This window comes from Rhyacophila brunnea, unplaced genomic scaffold (assembly GCF_057557595.1).
Source record: "Rhyacophila brunnea isolate RB1 unplaced genomic scaffold, BYU_Rbru_1.0 scaffold_19, whole genome shotgun sequence".
NCBI lineage: Eukaryota > Metazoa > Arthropoda > Insecta > Trichoptera > Rhyacophilidae > Rhyacophila > Rhyacophila brunnea.
The window spans coordinates 12,076,114-12,096,816 of NW_028232848.1; the positions used below are offsets into that span (position 1 = coordinate 12,076,114).

General features: G+C 32.5%; 1 protein-coding gene across 2 annotated transcripts in view; it reads left to right on the forward strand.

Moving 5' to 3' along the window:
• Positions 1–677: 677 nt before the first annotated feature.
• LOC147072757 (gonadotropin-releasing hormone receptor-like) overlaps positions 678–20,703 on the forward strand; it is a 179,216-nt gene continuing 159,190 nt past the window's right edge. The window contains exons 1-2 of one of the 2 annotated variants that reach the window (XM_085946188.1): positions 678–704; positions 1,253–1,901. In XM_085946188.1, the coding sequence (XP_085802314.1) occupies positions 1,341–1,901 (561 nt within the window). In that variant the 5' untranslated portion in view covers positions 678–704; positions 1,253–1,340. Of the gene's footprint in view, positions 705–1,020; positions 1,902–20,703 lie in introns of those variants that run through there. The other variant, XM_085946187.1, reaches the window with a different exon arrangement.

The window sequence follows — 20,703 nt, forward strand, 5'->3', positions numbered from 1 at the left end:
GGAGGTACCTATTCCGCGTTTAGCATTGGCGTCAAAATACCATGACGTCGAAAATATGTTGTGTAGTTTGTAATAATACAATAATAAGTAATAAGTACAAATTTGGCTTTGATACCATAAATAAACCAGGTGTTGTATCTGTGTTGACACAGATATTTTGATTACATCTTACTGTTTAGATCTGTATAATATTATAATCTATATAAAATCTCATTAATATAAAAATGTTTACACTTTTTGCTGGCTTAATAAATTAATATTACATCTAGTAAATATTATGAATGCTTTATGTAAACTGAAAACAGTTTTATTCTCGTGCGGGTTAGCTGCTTTTTATATCAATCAATTAAATTGATTATTTTATTTTATATTGACCTACTTTAGAAGCCATTTTCAATTAAAACATTTTTGTTTTTTTTTATTTAATAATATAATTATATCAAAAATAACTTTTAACTATCTTCACTGTATTTAATTTATTTTTCTTTGTTTTCAGATACCAAGGAGCAGTATAAAACAATTAAAATAAATTAGTGGAATGATAATTCGCTTTAAATTTCTTCAAACAGAATTATTGTGACAAGATAATTGAATTAAACTGTCTCAAACATGTTTGAAATAATGTTTAAACGATATTTTAGTGTTGTATTTAATTATAAACAATGAAAAACTGTAACATAACAATAAAGTAAAGCAAACTAAAAGTAGGTACCTAAAGATAATATATTGTTTGGAATTTTAAATATTCATTAAGTGTTTAAAAAGTAAATAATCTTGGACCAAAAACTATTCAATCAGAATTTTGTTTTTAAAATAATATTCATGATACTAATTATTGAACAAATTAAATTATAGTATTATAATAATAATACGTCATTAATGAAACTATGTGTATTTTGACTACATTATGACAAAAATATTGTATAAGATAAACAATTTAGATATTTTATATAAGTAATAATAAAATTATTAGGGTAAAAATCAATAACTAGTCAAAATAATGAGTAGTTATATTATATCAGTTACGGTATGCATAAAATAACGCTTAAATATGAATGGCATGTGAAATACCATAGCTTTCATTGTATGTATAAAAAAATATTTAATTATTTTAGTTTATCAACATAAGTAAACACTATGAAGTCAAAAGTCATTGAAATACCCATAGTTTTTGTGATTATTAATAGCATTAACGCTTTTGTAAAAATAAAATAGTTTTCCTTGACTAATAATATTATTATGCTCACGAAAGACAAGTAACATCTTACTAGGTTATATTATTAGTATAATAATGAATAATTGTGAATCAAAAATCGATCCAAATTAACAATCAGTTCAAAATGGAATTAATCAGCGGCGAATTCTTCCTACCGGTCGAAGAATGCGAGCGTCTTGGCATGAACGTCTCCTTCTTCAACCACTCCATCAACGGAACAGGAGTCCATTGCCTGGAACATGCTCCAACACGTACGAGATCTGCTTTGATACGAGCTTGTGTTCTAGGGGCACTAGCTGTACTTTCATTAATAGGAAATGCCGCTACTATCCTAAGTATTAGAAGGAGTCAACGTGCTAGACGATTTTCAAGGACTTCCTGTAGCGCGATTTATAGTCTGATTCTTCAACTATCGGTGGCCGATTTGTTAGTTACTGTGTTTTGTCTTGCCGGTGAGGCAGCATGGAGTTACACGGTTGCGTGGTTAGCGGGGAATGCGGCTTGTAAACTGTTTAAGTTTTTGCAAATGTTTAGTTTGTATCTCAGTACGTTCGTGCTGGTGCTTGTTGGTGTAGATAGGTTTGTGGCTGTGAGGTTTCCTATGAAGAGTCTGTCAACTGCTAAAAGAGGGACGAGATTGCTGGTCCTGGCGTGGATACTAAGTGCTTTACTAAGTCTACCCCAGGTGAGTGTACACCATATTATTTTATTAAATTAATTTCATAAACTTTACAGTAAAATACAGTTATCCCTGTACTGTGTATAATTGATGTCGCTAAACTGTGAACAATTCTGTAACTACATTGATAAACAGTATTATATAAATAGATTATCTACAACGTTTAAGGAGTGTCCAGGATCATGGTTTGAAAATACAATAAAACTCAATTTTGACCTACGACGAGCATGTCCCCCCTTAATAATTGAAAATACATAATTTGAAAACATCTCATGCTTTACCTGTAGCTTAATTGGAAAACCACACTGGCGCGACTCCAGCGTATACAGGTTCAAGTCCCGTCGGGTGTCGTATTTTTGTTTTACAAAAAGATTTTTTCTAGTGTGTATAATGCATATTATGCATGGGGTGTTTTCAAATTATGTATGTTCAACTTATAGGTATAATGTTACATTCTCAAATACTGTCTATTATTCGTTTAATAAAAGAAATAGCTTAATCTTAATACTTATTAATAATTATTAATTCTTCATAACAAAGAAGTACAACATCGGTACATCGTGTTACCTGTGAATATTTGATACTGTTGTACAGGTAGTAATATTATCAGTGGACGATTCGATTCAACCATTTTTATGGACCTGCCAAATTTATTACTATACAAAAAAAGACGTTAAAAGGTTATAAAACATATCCACTGAATTTAAATAAATGCGGATGCAAAATGATAATATATATTATGTGCGTAATAGGTACCTACTAAATTAATATCCCCTAATATTGGTGCAATAACTATAAATTATGAATTGCTAGTTGGATGCACATACATATGATTATGTTATTAATATTACTTACTTCACTTGGACTCTATATTATTTCGTAATTACCAATAAAAATAATTACAAAAAATTAGACGATAAACAATGAAAATTCAAATAAGCTGTGATCTACTTTCCAGTATCAAAACTGACGGTGATCTATCACACTCTCTAATTATTTTTCCGTAATTTGAACAAATGTTCCAAATTAAACAATTTTGGCCACTTGGCTTCCACCATCACAGAGGAATAATTAAGTTGGTTCTTAATTTCCTATTCGTCTTGTAAAGGCCGCAGTTAAAAGGGTGGACTTTTATATCTTCTCTTATTCTCACTCTCTGTTCTCAATTCTCAAATCTGCGTCTTTCTTTTTTGTGTAGTAACGCCTTGTCATCGTAATGTGCGATTCCCCTTAGGCTATATATAAAATCTCCATATTATTATACAATATTTATAAAACTCAAAAACACAATGAAGGTATCTATATGTTATTATTATTAAAGGACTGTCTAATAATGGGTATATTTTTAGGCAAAGCAGATCGTCTTCTGCCAACTTGATGTTGTTTTTCTTTCAGAAATACACATATAGAAATGCTTTTTAATATTTGATATAATGTGTAGTAGGTAGGTGTCTAATATGTGCTATACTTCCATCAAAGTCACGTGCCTTCTCAAAAAGGTTTAACCTATATCAAATCAAATGTTTAACGTATTTATAATGCGTACACATACTTCTGAAATATTCACTTTATCCGAAGTCGATTTACTAGTATTTAACTGTAATTATTAAGAATATTATTTTACTATTTATATTATGATAGTTAGAAATATTGTCTGTTGGTTCCGTTATAACTTGGAAGCCTGAAATGCCCACGGATCTTCTTCGTATTTAAAAAAAAATCAATGACAGATGAACAAAACAAATTAAAAAATAGCGTTGCTGTCATTCGAATTACGCACTAGAAAAATAATTAATAATTTCGTCGCGAGTCTCAGGTTTGAATCCAGGGTCTGGCAAGTACGCATAATATTTTTCAGTCTGTGTACTGCAGTATACCTAGACCTAATAGGTTGAGCAAGAGGCTGACATCATAAATTTCTCGTAAAAACAAAATCTGTTAATACAAACTTTCACTTTGTGGAGGCCCAAATGATCCTATTAGGATTGGATATGGTCAGGAATAATATTTATAGGCATTGCAGTGATTACTTAAAAAATTGGCGTGTAGGTATGTTGCAAAGCAAGAAAAATGTTTAATGGGAGATTTTAGAAGACATTCTGGATAACTTTATTGTTTATTAATTGAAAAGTTCGTCTGACCAAAACTGTATGGCATAATATAATCATACCTTCTTTATTGAGGTAACTAAAACACTTTCCTTGGCAATTGTAGAAAAATGATGATAGGGTTCGGTGCCAACTTTATACGGTTTATTTAGGCAAGCTTTTCCGGTTAGTTTATTACATGAAACATGAATTACATGAACTACTCCTGAATAAATTATAAATGCCTGCATATATTTACTACAATTTATATTTTTTCGTACACCTGTTGATGGACTTTCCATCTACTATACTATAATTGCTTTTAGTTACAAAATACTTTGTACTGTAGATATTCTATCGTATGTAAGCTCTCACCGAACTTACGAAACTGGATGAAAGTAAAATAAAGTAAGGATGGGTATAGGAAAGTAAGATATAAGGATTAAAGACCCTACGTCACGATCGACTGATTCAACACATTAAAGTAATTTATTATACACTTTATCTGTCTCTTAACTTAGGGTTCTTACTTTTAATAGGTATTTCATTAAACAATGACCTATAAACTTTACCTCTAATAGGTAATATACCTAGGTACCTAAATATAAGGTTCAAAATCAAAAGGTAAGGAATAGGCACTTTTTTATATATTTTTGGCTTTGCGTTGTAGCGGGACAAGAATCACTTTGGGATAACAGGTCGTCGCTGTAACATTGGTTTCCCAAATTTACCAAATGTTCAGGAGATGAAAAACAAATTTCATAATCCTATATTTAAATACATGGAGATATTTAAATTGTTATTTTTACAGCATATGAATAATGTATTCATTATCATTACAAAATAATTTAAAGAAAGAGATGGTTCTCGTCCAATTAGATACAAAAAAACATTCTGCATTAAGAGGTCGATTTCGACAAAGCGACGAGGTGTTAATGATAAAACGATTGATTGGAGATGCTCGAGCGAATTGAAGATACAGTAAGTTTATTTCACAAAATAAAGAAATACAATGATACAAAATACAGGTGCGAAGTTAACAGTGCTAGACACTACGCGATGAGGTATGCTCAGTCCGGAAAGGTATAATAGAGTGTACTGCTCAGTGATATTGGCTCAGTCCGAGGTACGACGATAGAAGGTACGGTCCTAGTCTTAATACCGATATCCTATTAACTATGACTCATTATTTCCATAAATGAATATCCGATAAACTACGGCAAGCAATTATAGATTTAGGTCACTATTGAGTAATCTGCTGACCGTCGCACCAGTGCAGCTCTGTTTGGCTGACACAGCCCGTGGTTGTTAACCCTCATTGAAGTTAGTCATATATGCAGAATGTGCTGACCGTAGATGAGGTGATTGTCCGATACTTGTGAACTGGCTGATTATCGCGATGTTACAATTACGCTGACAAGGCCTGAGGTGTTGACCGTCATACATTTTTTTATCCCAATTTTATTAATACTCAGCGATTTCAGTTGTTAATTTCATTTAACCCATTAAATTCTGGGAAATTTAAGTATGGCGGTATCCGGCGGGCCGCAAATTTGGATCTAGGACGATTTGGCGCCGCGAATTGGCTGTGGGTAATTGGCCTCCGCTAATTGGCCGCCGGTATAATTTAACGTTAGTACAATTGGCCGCCGGGACGATTGGACGTCGGGATAATTAGACGCCGCACGGTCGAAGTAAATGCGCAAAGGAATAGATGTACGTAACGATTTGGTAGAGAAAGTAGACAAGACAGTTTAATTTGCTTCTATCTACTTAGTGGTTGTACGTAATACATTTTGCGCTTAATATATTTTTATTATGATTGGTTCTGACGAGAAAAAATTTCTTTTCTTTTTATAAAAAGCATAAGGAAAAATAATTATTCTCAATTTCTCTACCAAATCGTACATCTATTCCTTTGCGCATTTAATTCGCCCGTGTGGCGTCCAATTTTTCGGCGCTCAATCGTCCCGGCAACCAATTGTACCGGCGTCCAATCGTACCGGCAGCCAATTAGCGAAGGCCAATCGCGCGCGGCCAGTTCGCGGCGCCAAATCGTCCCATTCCCCGCAAAATTTCATGAAAAACTAAAACCTTATTCTGTTATATTTTTTAGTATTATCATAAAAACTTGTGCTTTGGTGTTGTATACGCGCTTCATTTTTCTCATTTGCCTTATGCATACGGAATTGTAGAACACAATATATTGTAGCATATTTTTGGTTAAAACAGCGCCATTTTTTCAGTTATAAATTTATAAAAAATATTATTGTTTGTATTAAGTTGAAAATAATAAATACGCTAGTTTGGTAATATATTTTGTGGTACGGTGAACACAAAATCAATGAAAACTGGGTTACTTCACCGTGTATCGTATAACAAGGTATGGATCTCGAGTATATAAAAATGTGAGATAAACATATTATACACGTATTCAAGAATAATGTTATTTTTAATGGTTACGTATGTTGCAATATACATGACGTAAACACAACACACTTTTAATATTTGAGGAAAGTCAGTGCGCTTAAGGCATTTGGGTTTATGGCCCAAAGTTTTAAAGCGAAGCCTGATTCAAAAGTTTTACCACACCCGATAGGGTAAGCAAGTTCCTATTAGTTTGTGTTACTTGGTGATATTATTATCGTTCATTTACAAGTATCTGACATCAAAAAGTATGATTATTTTCATCTGTTACTACTGTATAATATATTATTCCCCCTACAAATTTTCTTTTAAGTCCAGATTTCGTCGATATAAAGACTCGATGTGTCGGTGCATAAAGGACGGTAAAGCTGGAATAAAACGAAGGAAAATCCCCCGTTGCTACATTGATAAAACATGCAATTTAGATTCTGTAGACAAACAATTTTATAGTGGGCTGGATAGAGGAAGGTATTTTTCATTGAACCTTACAACGACTACCAATAAACCGAGAGTTATTACGTCAATAAATTGGCGGGAACAAATTTAATGCCGGCTTAATGCGCTATTTAAAACACTCCGACCTATGAACCTACTGCAGGGTGGAAGAATATTGATTACAACTTATCATCTTTTATAATAGAAGCATTATAATAATTTAGTTAATAATAATCAAACTAGAAAAGTGTCATTTGACTAAACGTACGAAAATACTATTTAATTTAATATTATTTATGAGTAAAAGATGTTATAGGATGGTTTTATTTATTTATAACATACTAGAAACACTTTGGGGCTACGTTGGTCGCCAGTTATAGTAAGTTATAGTAGTATCTATTCAGAGTTCACAGAGATTATTTTTAATCATCAATAACAGAGAATACTTCAAACGGTACACGAAAACAGATAAGATGACTTGATATTGAAAGTCGCTTACTTTCAAAATAGGGGAACTGTATAATCAAAAGGGTCAGAGCTAATCAGACTAAGCTGACTGGCTGTATGACTGTGAGAGATGAAAATAACGGAGTCAACATAAAGTTAAATCCTAATCCGTCTATATAGTGTTTGCGGCGTACAGTCAATGGGCAGCGCCATTTATGGGTCTCTTTTCGAAGTCACGCCACTACATATACAGTTAAATTCTAATCTGTCTACATAGCGCTTGCGGCGTCCAATCAATGGGCCACGCCATCTATGGGTCTCTTTTTGAAGTCACGCCGCTATAATTTTTAAAATATTAAATTATTAAAACCACTTTATTCCAATTTGTTTTATTTTCAAATATAAAACGTTATTAATAAGTAATATTTTTAAAAGAAGTTATTTTATAAAATCATGAAAGCAGGTAGGTATGTACCTAATATTTACAATCTGATGTTTAAATTTGACGTCGATTTATTCAATGATCACAAGTATGTATTCAATACTCAGTATTTTAATTATTATTAATATTATTACCTAATGAAAATAACTTAAATATTCGAAGAAGGTCCAATTCCTATAAAATTAGCACTGTCAGATCGGATATTTTTAATTATTTCAGCGAATTTTGATTGGAATCGCTATGTAAATTTAAACATACCATTTTGGTATTATTAATTAGACTGACAAAGTATTTAATAAAATATTTCGTAATTCAATGAATAATTCACAAAATTGCTTCTTCTTCTTTGGCCATATCCGCCCCTTAGTTGGAGCATATGGACACCACGCGGCGCCTGATAATTATTTATAATCACTAAAAAAATCTTTATGAAAAAAAATATTTTTCTTTCTAATTTTCGTTATTACTATTTGTCAATTTTGTCACGATTAGATAGGACATTATAGGACATTATTAGAGTTTAGTAGTAGTCAAGGAAAATCTTTGAAAGCGCAGTTTTGAATCCCGATTTGTGTCGTTTTTTTAAGATTTTTTCTAGTGGTTATATTTCTTTGATGTGTTTTGAAATTTAAATATATTATATTATATATTAAACAAAGTAATACTAAAAAATATCATAATAAATAATGTTACAGTTATTTGAGTATTTTGAATGTAAAAACGACTATTATATAAATAAATATATTTACTGGCATAACTTACGGATGTTTTAAAGTAAGATAATATAAATATAGATAAGTCTTAAAAAAAATAGAGTACGTTGATAAAAATAATTACAAAACATATTATGTTATCATTAATCATTAATTATAAGCAAATTTAATGGTCGGTTTAACACTCTCGTTACTATAATGTCATCTTAGGTTACCCAGTTCAATAAACTGTAAATATTTCTGTTAAAATGAACTTCATCATCTTCAAATTTCGGCTATTCCTAGAATCATCTTTATTACATAACATACGAGGGTGGGTCAATAATTCCTTAGAAAAAAGCATTAAAACAGGTTTTATTTTTGTATTTTTTTTTATTTCTCAACATAATCTCCTTGGAGCTCAATACACTTTTAGACGTTTCTCAATTTTTTTTAACCGTCAGAAAAATAAGTTTTCGGAAGGTCCTCAAAATAAGCATTTGTCCGATCGATGACTTCTTCATTTGAAAAAAAACGTTGTCCACTTAGCCATTTTTTTAAGTTTGGGAAAAGGAAAAAGTCACTGGGGGCAAAATCTGGCGAATACGGTGGGTAGTCGACCAATTCGAACTTCAATTCTTCAATTTTAGCCATTGATCGTAAACATGTGTGAACACGGGCATTTTCCTGATGAAAGAGGATTTTTTTTCCTGTTTAAATGAGGCCGTTTTTCTTCAATTTCGTTTTTTAGCTGGTCCAATAAAGATGCATAATAATCCCCTGTTATTGTTTTTTCTTTTTCCAAATAGTCAACGAAAATAATTCCACGTGCATCCCAAAATACAGTAGCCATAACCATACCAGCTGATTTTACGGTTTTCGCCTTCTTTGGACATGGTTCGCCTTTCGCAATCCACTGCTTTGACTGTTCTTTCGTCTCGGGAGTATAGTGGTGTATCCATGTTTCATCTACAGTCACAAAGCGACGAAAAAATTCATCCGGATTGCGTTGCATGAGCGACAACAGGGCTTTAGAGGCCACCACCCTATTGCGTTTATTGTCGACTGTGAGCAAACGCGGCACCCATCTTGCAGAATCTTTTTTCATGCCCAATTTGTCATGTAAAATAGAAATGACGCTACCTTTTGAGATCCCTGTAACCTCAATTATCTCACTCAACTTTAATCTTCGGTCACTTAACACCATATCGTAGATTTTATTGATCATTTCTGGTGTAGTCACCTCTACAGGACGTCCTGAGCGTGGTTCATCCTTTGTTGATGTACGACCATGTTTAAATTCATTTAACCAGTTATAAATAGTTGCAAGTGAAGGAGCAGATATGCCGTGAACTAAATCCAACTCATTTTTTATTTCCTTTGCTGTTAACCCGTTTATATTAAAATGTTTAATAACAGCTCTAAACTCAATTTTCTCCATTTTTGTAAACAAGCAAATTTTTTTTTTAAATGTACGAAAATAAAAAACAACAACCCGACCAATCTGATTGAAACTTCGCAGCATACTGAATCGGTAGTGCCGCTGAATGAAAACAAACCGCTTTCAGTACTAGTCGCGCCACCTGTCGGCTTTTCTAAGGACTTATTGACCCACCCTCGTAGCATAATTAAAATGTTATTATTTTTAAAATCCATATATGACTATCCAATAAAGACATAATATTTAATATTAAATGCGACAAAGAGAGACTCAATTTATTGTGAGAAAAAGATATGAAAGTAAGGGGTAAGTTCGTGATAGTATTATGACTTGTATACTGTAAGAATGTAAAGATACACTCGTATGATTATAATTAAATATAGATGCTTTTTTGATTATTTTACAGATAAAACAAATAGCAAAAAAAGAAACCTTATTAGACTTATTTATATTGCCAAAATATGCATTTTCTTTTTACTTACTATAATATTGTCAACATCGTACGTTATCCCAAGTTAACATCACCGGAACCAACGGAATATATATGCATCATAAAGAGAAGGTTAAATTATATTTATTGTATAGTTTAATAAGCTTATCTTTGAGTTTAAAAAAATATCTATAATTATTAATATTTATTTGTTATAGGTATACATTGTTTTTTTATTTAATTGCATATTTTTTTATTTCAGTTACTTACTAGAATACTGTGTATATAGTACCAATTACATTACCCTTAAATTAGGACACTAAAGCTCGTTTTTATCGAAATAAAAGTGTGTATTCAATGTAATAAAAAGTTGTAATGGAAGAGATATACGAACATTATTATATTTTCACGATATTTGTGAAAGCGTTTCAGAAGAACGAGAAACAAAAGGTGAAATAACATTTGCGAGCTTTTTCAGTATATAAGTCATTTAGAATTGGCAGAGGAATTTTGATATTTTTTTATTCCTACTGAACTCAAGTTTCCAGTATTTTTTTTACCTTCAGATAAAACCATGTACAAAATGAACTTTAAGTGTTTCGATGTTATGTATGAATAAAAAATTCTAACGAAAAAGACGAGCTTTTCGTTCATTTCACAATCTTAAGCCAGACTTAGTATTGAATATACTTGAACCTTTAAGACCCGCTTTTTGAAAAACCATGATTGAAACAGAGATAAATAATTGAATTATATTTAATATAATAAATATATAAAAATATAGTGTACATATCTGAAATAATATTTTTTTACTTTATTTGTAATTATATTTGTCAATACGTAGGCACATAATTCAATTGGGTCTACGTCTATGACTTCTTCACACATATTATTTTTTTTTACAATTATGTGTATTAAGAAATTATTATATTTAATAAATATATAATATGTTATTATTGCAAACAAACAGTTACTTAATATTATAATATTACATTGAGAATTATATAGAGAATTTATCAAATTATATACATTATAATTAGTATAAAGGAACACTAATAATAATAAATAAAAAAGTGACCCAAAGTGTGAAATAAGTACATTATTATAATATAACATAATATAATATATTATAATACATAATTTTGAAAACACTTCTGATGAAATATATTATAACCAATAGAAAACATCTTTTGAAAAAAGTAAGAAACCCCGTAGGAATCAAACCTGTATCTTTTAGGTTTCGCGACCATGCAGATAGACCACTATGCTAAAGGCGCCGTGCTTAATTGCAACAAATTTCAACGTATGCCTCTTAATACTCTCTGAAGCGCTTTCCAAATTGAGTTACTATTGGCGATCTGCTTTTGTATTTTAAATCAAACTACTTTAATTACTAACGGACGTCACGGTCAAAATTATGTTGTTCAATAATTAGACTGTTACATTCTTAAATCTTGTGAATTATTCGTTGAATAAAAAAATAGTTAATTATAATATAGATATATATATTATATAAACCGATAAAATAATAATTTTAAAATATTGATATACAAGGTCTATTCAATATAGGACTGGAAAAAGTTATTAGAGACTCTCAAATACAAACAACAGTTTATAGGTCATATTATACATCTGTGCAACTGCTTGGATATGCCAATGATAATACTATTATAATAGACATAGTGGCAATATCAGAATCAGCCTTAAAAGAGGCATAGAAATAAGACTCCAGGTCAATCAAGAAAAAATAAAATACATGCCTGCAAATGAGGCTCCTTCGAGCTCACCACTCACGATTGACACGTATCAGTTCGAAAGGGTCGACAAGTTCATATATCTGGGATCACCCAAGCGTACGATCAGCCAAGAGGTTAGTAGAAGGATTACAAGGAGACACTTCAAATCAAGACTCCTCTCAAAGAAAACAAAGATAAAGTTATACAAAACCCTCATCAGACCCATATTAACATATGGGTCGGAATGCTGGGCTTTATTGGTTGGGCAGGCCATGTCTCAACGATGGAAGACACCCAACCACCAAAGAGGTTTCTTTTCAACATACCAGTAGGGAAAAGGAGGGTCGGGAGACTGGACTGGCTGGACTGTATAGAAAGAGACACAGCATCCCTGAGACTTAGGCGGTGTAGGGAGCTTGCGGCAGACAGAGGTTACTGAGAAGACGTTTTCTGGAGGCGGCCAAGACCCACATTGTGTTGTAGTGCCGATGATGATGATGATAGACAAGGTTTCTCCAAGTATATAAAATACCTCCTCCAGTACCCTGGATACTTCAAGAGTACCTAACATAGCGACTGTATTATCTCTTTGGTTTTATAAGCTTATTCACTGATTTAGATACTCAATTAAACGGCACTCACCTGTTTTTATCAGTCAAGCAATAACCGATCTCAAAAACGGTCCCCATGGTCCAAATGTCTCTAAATCCAGGGACAAGCCAATATAATAATTAGGTGACAGACTGTCGTATTTTTTGGTTTTGTTGGACTCAACTAAAAGAGCTGCTGAACCTGACGATTGAATCGATTTATTCAGGTTTGATACCGTAAGTGTATCCACCTCTGTGATATAACAAACCATACATTACCTTTTACGATATAGTGTACCTAACACCGACATTCGATTTTTTTAGAATTATTAATAACCATGTCTTTGCTTTTTCGTGCAAGCACCCAAGCTTTGAGAAAAACACATGAATATTGTGCCCTCAGCGGAGTCGAACCCAGAACTCTCGGGTGAGAAGCGAGTGCCTTACGCACTGCACCACGAGAGCCGCCACCTACGTTATATTAATAATAGATCCCTTATTATACATAATAATAATGACAATCTTTTGATGATTACTAACAACTATCAATACATAACCAAACAATTACAAGATAAAAAAACTTTTTATATACAACGTTTTTAAATTTTCTGTTGAATCATACAAACTTGACTTGACTATCTTAAACGATCAAAAAAATTTGTACTAGATAGAAATAATACTGAAATGTAATTTTGACATGTCATATTTATTTCCATAATGACACCAGACCCTAGCAACCGTTAATGGTGTCGAAATAACTTTTCATACAAAACAGAATTAACTGAAAATGAATTCAATTCTACTTAAAGATGGCTAAAAGTATTTAAAAAATGCATTGGCATAGTGTTCTGATATATTCTAAAAGTTTCAAATATCTAGCTAGTCGGGAAGTCAGTTAAAAATCGATTGCAAGATTTGTACCGGACAAAGGTGGTTCTTTATCCGGACAAATAAAAATACGAGCTAAGAAAAACGTTCTAAAATAATACGATTTATTAGTTTCTACTATATAATAATAACCACTAAATATTTTAATTGCGTCCACAAAATTTTAACTTAAATACAACTTCAATAAAACTTAATAGCATTGCTTTTAATTATTTTTAATTAACTGATAATCGAATACGTTTGTTTTCACCATTAATCTATCTGCAACAGTTACATAATTAAAAAACTAATATAATACTCTATTTCTAAAATAGTTTACGAACTCAATGTTTTAATCTAGAGGATTGTTTCGTCGGTGCAGCTGTCCAATGCGGTCCACTAATTCCTTTGGAATACCTGCATCGACTGCACTGAGAGATTGCCTATTAGCGCACAAGTGTAGACATCTAATTGCCGCATTCTCGAGATAGAACTTTAGTAGAAATCCAGATTCAGTCGTAATATGGTGTTTACATTGCACATAACAATAATTGATTGCTTGTTGTTAGCTCCTATGGGGTTAATTTAATAAAACGCAGCCATTTCTGAGAAATTACTTGCAATTTGTGCGAATCTTATTGCGTGTTGGTTGGTTATTGAATCCAATTAATTATGTCCTATTATACGTAAAATACTTTTTAAAGTGAAATTTAAAAAAAATCATTGCTAGACTGAAATTGAATCATGAATAAGAAAATGTAGAGAGCCCTATATTATTGGCACGGGGGAATAATATTGAGTGACCAGAAAATAAATAACTTGAGATTTGGAGATGATACTATGCTAATCGTTACTGATAATAGACAACTTATAGAGCGGTTACTACGGGTAGATTAAGATAATTTGGGGATGATGATGTAAGGAGAGATGAGAAAGTCATAGTTGGAGGTTTCGAGGAGAGTTATCGTCACAAGTATAAATACATACAATTATAAAGATGACAGATGATGTTATAATTGCGCGTACGGATGTACTGATTAGCTTGACTTTATTAATGAACTGACTGACGATGTACCGAGATGTTAATATGATCGAGAGACTGAAATCAAGATAAGTAGTGTGCCGAGTGACGGACTCGATGTGAGTGAGGATTTATTTTTAATATTTTTTATAGGTCTATAGCTTTTTACATTTGTTTGGAGCTCCAGGGCTGGGCTATCTATCTCCTTCATCTCAGGATCCTAATGGATTGCCCTTGCTATTTAAACAAATATACAGCTCATACATTACAAGATACATTGTCGTAATTAACAAATTATTATAAACTCTATTGACCTAGATTATGATAGAAGAAATGCTGACGATCGCTTCCGAACGTTGTTTTGTTTTGACAACAAAAAAAAACGTATTAAAGTATGTCACCCTTGTGATGCTGAGTGGTATGATTGCTACCAAAATAGTCACTAGTCACAAATAACATTCAACCCGCAGCAAGTATACTCCAAAATCTAGGATCAGTGAACAATAATTTAGTATAACTGGGATTGGCCATTAGTGGAAAGGGCGGATATCAACCAGAAATAATAAAAATCACACTGATTACGAAACATGCAATGAGGCGTCTTACTATTAGGTATATGGAAGGATCTAGGAATTTCAATTGTCAATAAAATTATACTTGTGTGGAAACATAATTTGGTCGGATGCTGTCAAATCATGAACCCTATAGGCAGGGAGGTGAAGGCAAATTATGCCTTCGAAATGTGGTTATGGTGCCGAATGATACGTATTTTTTGGACAGAGCGAAAGACGAATTAGTCGATCATCCAAGATTCCAGATAAAGACTCTAGACAATTATAATATTATATTTGAGACGTATTCTGCAGTTTTTGGACTGAAGAGACTGGTGGTTTTGGGTCGCTTTCGGGGAAGGCAAAGAAAAGGCAGGCCATCGGCGCGTGGTTAGCCTTTTTTGCTCAGAAGATAATTAAATTTCAGCCATAAGAAAATTACCAAGAATAGAGAAAACTGACTACTCTCATTCGAACAACCAAATTGTTAACTACTTTATATGAAATACATAATATTATTATAACACACACCTTTGACATTTTGTTTTAAATAATTCATAACGAAACGTCATTACAAATTCACGTGAACTACGATACGTCAATGTACAACAGTTTGCGTGAATTTATAGTCACGTGTTTTACTCATTATTCCTTACGGGAAGCCGGTTGGAAAAACATACAAGTCATACATGATGTGATTGACTATTTATTTAATTTTGAATGTCGAAAGAAAAACTAATCAAAAACACAAAAAAAAGAAATAAAAAATGAAGACGTCCCAGTGGAATACGAATGCCTACTAAATCAAACCTCCACCAGTTAGTACTTACATAGTAGGTATGTATAAAGTATATCAGTACTTTTGTATTTTTACGTCAGTCTATACCAAAAAACCTTCTGTATGTATAGTATAATAATTATACCTAAGTAATACATAACGTTAAAAAAGCAATAAATCATATTTTATTCTTCTAGAATCCTGTAGTAAGTATAATATAATAATATGGTAAGAGATGTTATCGAAAACATATCATACTAGAGCGGTGAAATTTAAAGTTAGCGAAATCCTGTTAAATGTATTTTAAATGTCTGGAGTAGATGGACCAAATAAATAATGGTGTGTATCAACTAACTGTTTTCATCATAAACAGCCAGGGTCGATCCACTGCTACACGTAGATCTTCCCTAGCCTCCAGTCTTTTCGGTCTTCAGTAAAGTTCTTCTCGGCTATATAATATTCATCCATACTTTTTTATTCATACTTTTGTATTCACTCTTTTGTATCCACACTTTTGTATCCATACTTTTGTATCCATACTTTTTTATCCATACTTTTGCAACCATAATTTTGTATCCATACTTTTGTATCCATGCTTTTGTATTCATACTTTTGTATCCACACTTTTTATCCACACTTTTGTATCCACACTTTTGTATCCATACTTTTGTATACATACTTTTGTATCCATACTTTTGTATTCATACTTTTGTATCCATACTTTTGCAACCATAATTTTGTATCCATACTTTTGCATCCATACTTTTATATCCATACTTTTGTATCCATAATCTTGTATCCATACTTTTGTATCCATACTTTTGCATCCATACTTTTATATCCATACTTTTGTACCCATACTTTTGTATCCATACTTTTGAATCCATACTTTTCTTTCGACATGACGACAATAGTCTCGACCTCATTTCTAAACCTTGCATGGTGTTAATGAAAACATTTTATTATTTGGTAAGTATTTAATAATAACATATTTTTAAAATTTCAGTACCTACATAATAAATGACTGCTAACAGTATACAAAGCAGGTAAAATGATGACGTATCTACGTATATAGAACTCTCAAACCTTAATAAAATAATCATTTTAAAACTTTTATAATGTATGATTGAAAACTACCTGCCCACTTGAGAAACAATATAAATATTTTACTAACAAAGAAAAGAATATTATCAATAATTCAAAATTCAAATTGAAATGTCTGCCTAAAGCATTATCACTTAAAACTTTATCTAAAAATAAGCTAATCGATACTAATGATATAAAATTTTCAAAAGATTCTCCATTTAACACTAGGTACTTGTTGGTAGCGCCGGACGGTCATAAGTTTAAACTTTTGTTCTAAATTAAAAAACTTTTCACGGATTTAGAGATTTGTTAAGTTCGAGTTCTGCGAGGTAAAGCTACGCTTATAGTGCCTACTTTGAGAGTGTTCTAATTTTCTTCGACATAGTTTCGACGAATTTGTTAGAGATTTGTGTGTTGTTTCCAATGACATATTAAATGGACAACTCACTTCATATCGGCGCGCACGAGAAATTGTACATGAAAGTCATTCACAGATGTATAGGTAGACGCCACTTGACCAAAGACGTATCCATTTCCATTATGCGATACAAGCTTCGAGAATTTATAGTAATATAACCTTTATTGTAATGGCGTATTAGTGTCATTGCGTTAGAAACAGATTCTCGTTACTTACGACTTCTTGGAGATTAGACTCAAGTGAGCCCAGCGCATCACAGGCAGACGTCCAATGGTTTCTGTCATTCAATTGCATTGAATAAACATTCATCAATATCTTAAAATGGCATTTTATCAATAATAAATAATATTAATGCATGAAAAGTGATATCCCATCTTTCTTGGAGTGTTCAGTAGATTTTTTTTTACAATTTTAACTAGGCACATTGGCATTTTGTAACACAATAATAACGGCGGAGTCGAAACCTGACAGTCGGAAATTTTGTATGGGCAGACCCAGTGGTGTCGCCAGACCGCTTGCAAGCAGAATGTTCATTTGAGCGTAGGATACCGATATTAAAATATGAATTTCGCCATCCGGCAGACCCGACACAAAGTGAGTGTCATTTTATTTTCCAGATGCTTCGTCCATATTAATGTCATTGGTTGTTTCAGATATTTTTACACCGATTAGGACGGTGATCCAAATCATAATTTGCAAACACCCTGATACTCTTTTATTAATAACTAAATAACGCATAATCAATACCAAATATGCACAATATTTAATAGATTCTTTTTATAGATAAGTTCGGTCGAGAATTCGGTCGGATGTTGGGGTGTATCTTCTTCTTATTTTTTCATCCCCTATTAGAGCCATCGGCTACATTCAAGGTGGTCTTAGCTTTATTATCAAAATATACTACCTGTGGGTCTATTCTATGCTTATCGACCGCTAAAGTGATAAAGTGAAAAATATTATCAAACTTAGGGTAGGTTTGTATCAAAATATTAGCACTTATTGTAACAATTACACGAAGCCGGTTTTTATTGTTGCAATAAGTGCTATATTTTAACAGCACCTATCTTGCTGCTGTTAAAATATCGCACTTATTGCAACAATAAAAACCGGCTTCGTGTAGTTGTTACAATAAGTGCTAATATTTTGATACAAACCTACCCTAAGTTTGATACTATTTATCAATTTAGTGTTCGATAAGTATAGAATAGACCCACTGGAATAGTTTAGTGGCACTGCACTCGTACAACTCACTGAGGTTTTTAAGCCACAAAGCGTCATCATCCACTTATTTTCCATTGAACTTTCATTGAATGACAAGTTAGAGAATGCTTTAATTTAGTCGTTTCATAATGTGGCCGAGGTTCTGAAGATTTCCGTTTCTTGCTATCTTGGGTTTTTTGCCATTCAATTAGGAACGTCAGCGTTTGTCATTTGGTCAGTCCAAGAAATTTTGACGATGTATCTGAACAGCCACATCTTGAATGTTTCCTCACGTTATCATTTATAACTTTCTCAGTATCCATATAATCATTTTCACACGTTATTGCGTGACTACAAACTTTTGACTACTCATAACTTTTACCGTATTTTCTTCCATAATTGTTTTAGCATATAATTAATATTTTAGAATATCTTTATATTTACTCCCTAATTCATAAAATTTGGGTTTCTGCATACCACTTGTAAATATAATGTTATGGATTTGTATCCAATTTTGCATAATATCGATTTTTCATGATGATGATTTGGGGGAAGTATTCACCACAAAATTTGATAAGAATAGTAAATATCTTTTTTTATAAGTTTTTGTGAGCCACTTTTCATACTTTACAAAGATTTTTAAGTTTGATTTAAGCGCCGGCTTGACGCTCATGCTTTACCACAAGCTTACCTGTGCAAACCGGTTTGTATCGGGAAGCCCGTGTGTATGGACGGGAATACTGAAGCTCGCGCAATCGGAAAAACGCAGCCTGCGTGTTCCATATTTTTGCATAAACTACCATGCAGGCATGTCGCTACCGCAATGATTTATAAAACAATTTGCGAATCAATAACGCTATATCGAAATCCACCATTGATCTTATTTCATTCATTTTGTCGTTAAGATATTTACAGCCAGTTTGTAAATGGGCAGGCGAATTCATCATTTCCTCAGGTTTATCGAAAACTCCCGAAAGTTTACGAATTTAGCATGTAAACGAATAAAGCCGAGTGTCATATGCAGAAATTACTGGTCTATTATTATACCAGTGATTATGGCTAGGGGTTATGTCTGCAATTGGCTTTAGATCACTCAAAGGCGCTAATGAAGCACCAAACTTTATATTTCTGATGAACACATCTAAAAATAATTAACACCTACAAATAAAAATAACTCTAAACATTTTTTCCCATTGAATTACTCAGACACTACAACCAAAGTCTAATAACGTACACCTAACACATCCGTGATTTTTACTGGTCGAAATGTTATTTTTTTATTATTATTATGATTGTATACTTTTTCAAAAGTTTACAAGAGTATAACATCGCAAGAATATCATCACGTGATAAATTGCTTTAGTTTTACTAACGATGTACTTTTAGCGATCGTTATGAAAGTTCTTTATCTTTGCTTCTCATTTTTTTAGTAGATACGTCTTATAAAGTTATCATTGGAAGATGTATCACTATACACTAAATATAGATTTAATAGAATACGTCATATATTTATACTAAGTACCTCGTGTATTTGCTACAGTATTTATAATATACAGTTAAGGCCCCCTACGAACTGTCGACTGGTCTCCGGCAACCGGAAATTAGGAGTTCGATAAAACAAGGGAAACTCACTCGGCGACCAGAATAGAGGACAACTAATGGGATGGCGGCTCTCGTGGTGCAGTGCGTAAGGCGCAGGCCTTCCATACCGGAGGTCAGAATATATTTAAATTATCTAATTATATAAATTCCTCAAGACTGGGAGTTTTACCACTATTATTGGGCTTCACGGCCTGTTGTGGTGCTTAATAAAGAAACAAAAAAAAATAGCTTGTTTCTTATCAGTTATCACGCATTCTTCAATGGACAAGCAACCACCAATGAACTTACCTCAAAGTAAACAATAATTTTTCTTCTGGCCTGACGCACAGTTTCATATTCGTATCTTGCCACGTGATGTATCACGTGTCTTGACATTCTAACATAATTGAAAACAATATCGTCATACTTTCTCAAATCATTGAAAAACACATTGAATATATTTTTATTATTATGTTCTTGCAGTAGGGTGTGCACCCAATATTTTTTTTCTTCTTCTTCTTCTTTAGGAACAAAGCTACTGCAAAAACATTTTCCACGTCCATCTCTTGACTCAGCCGG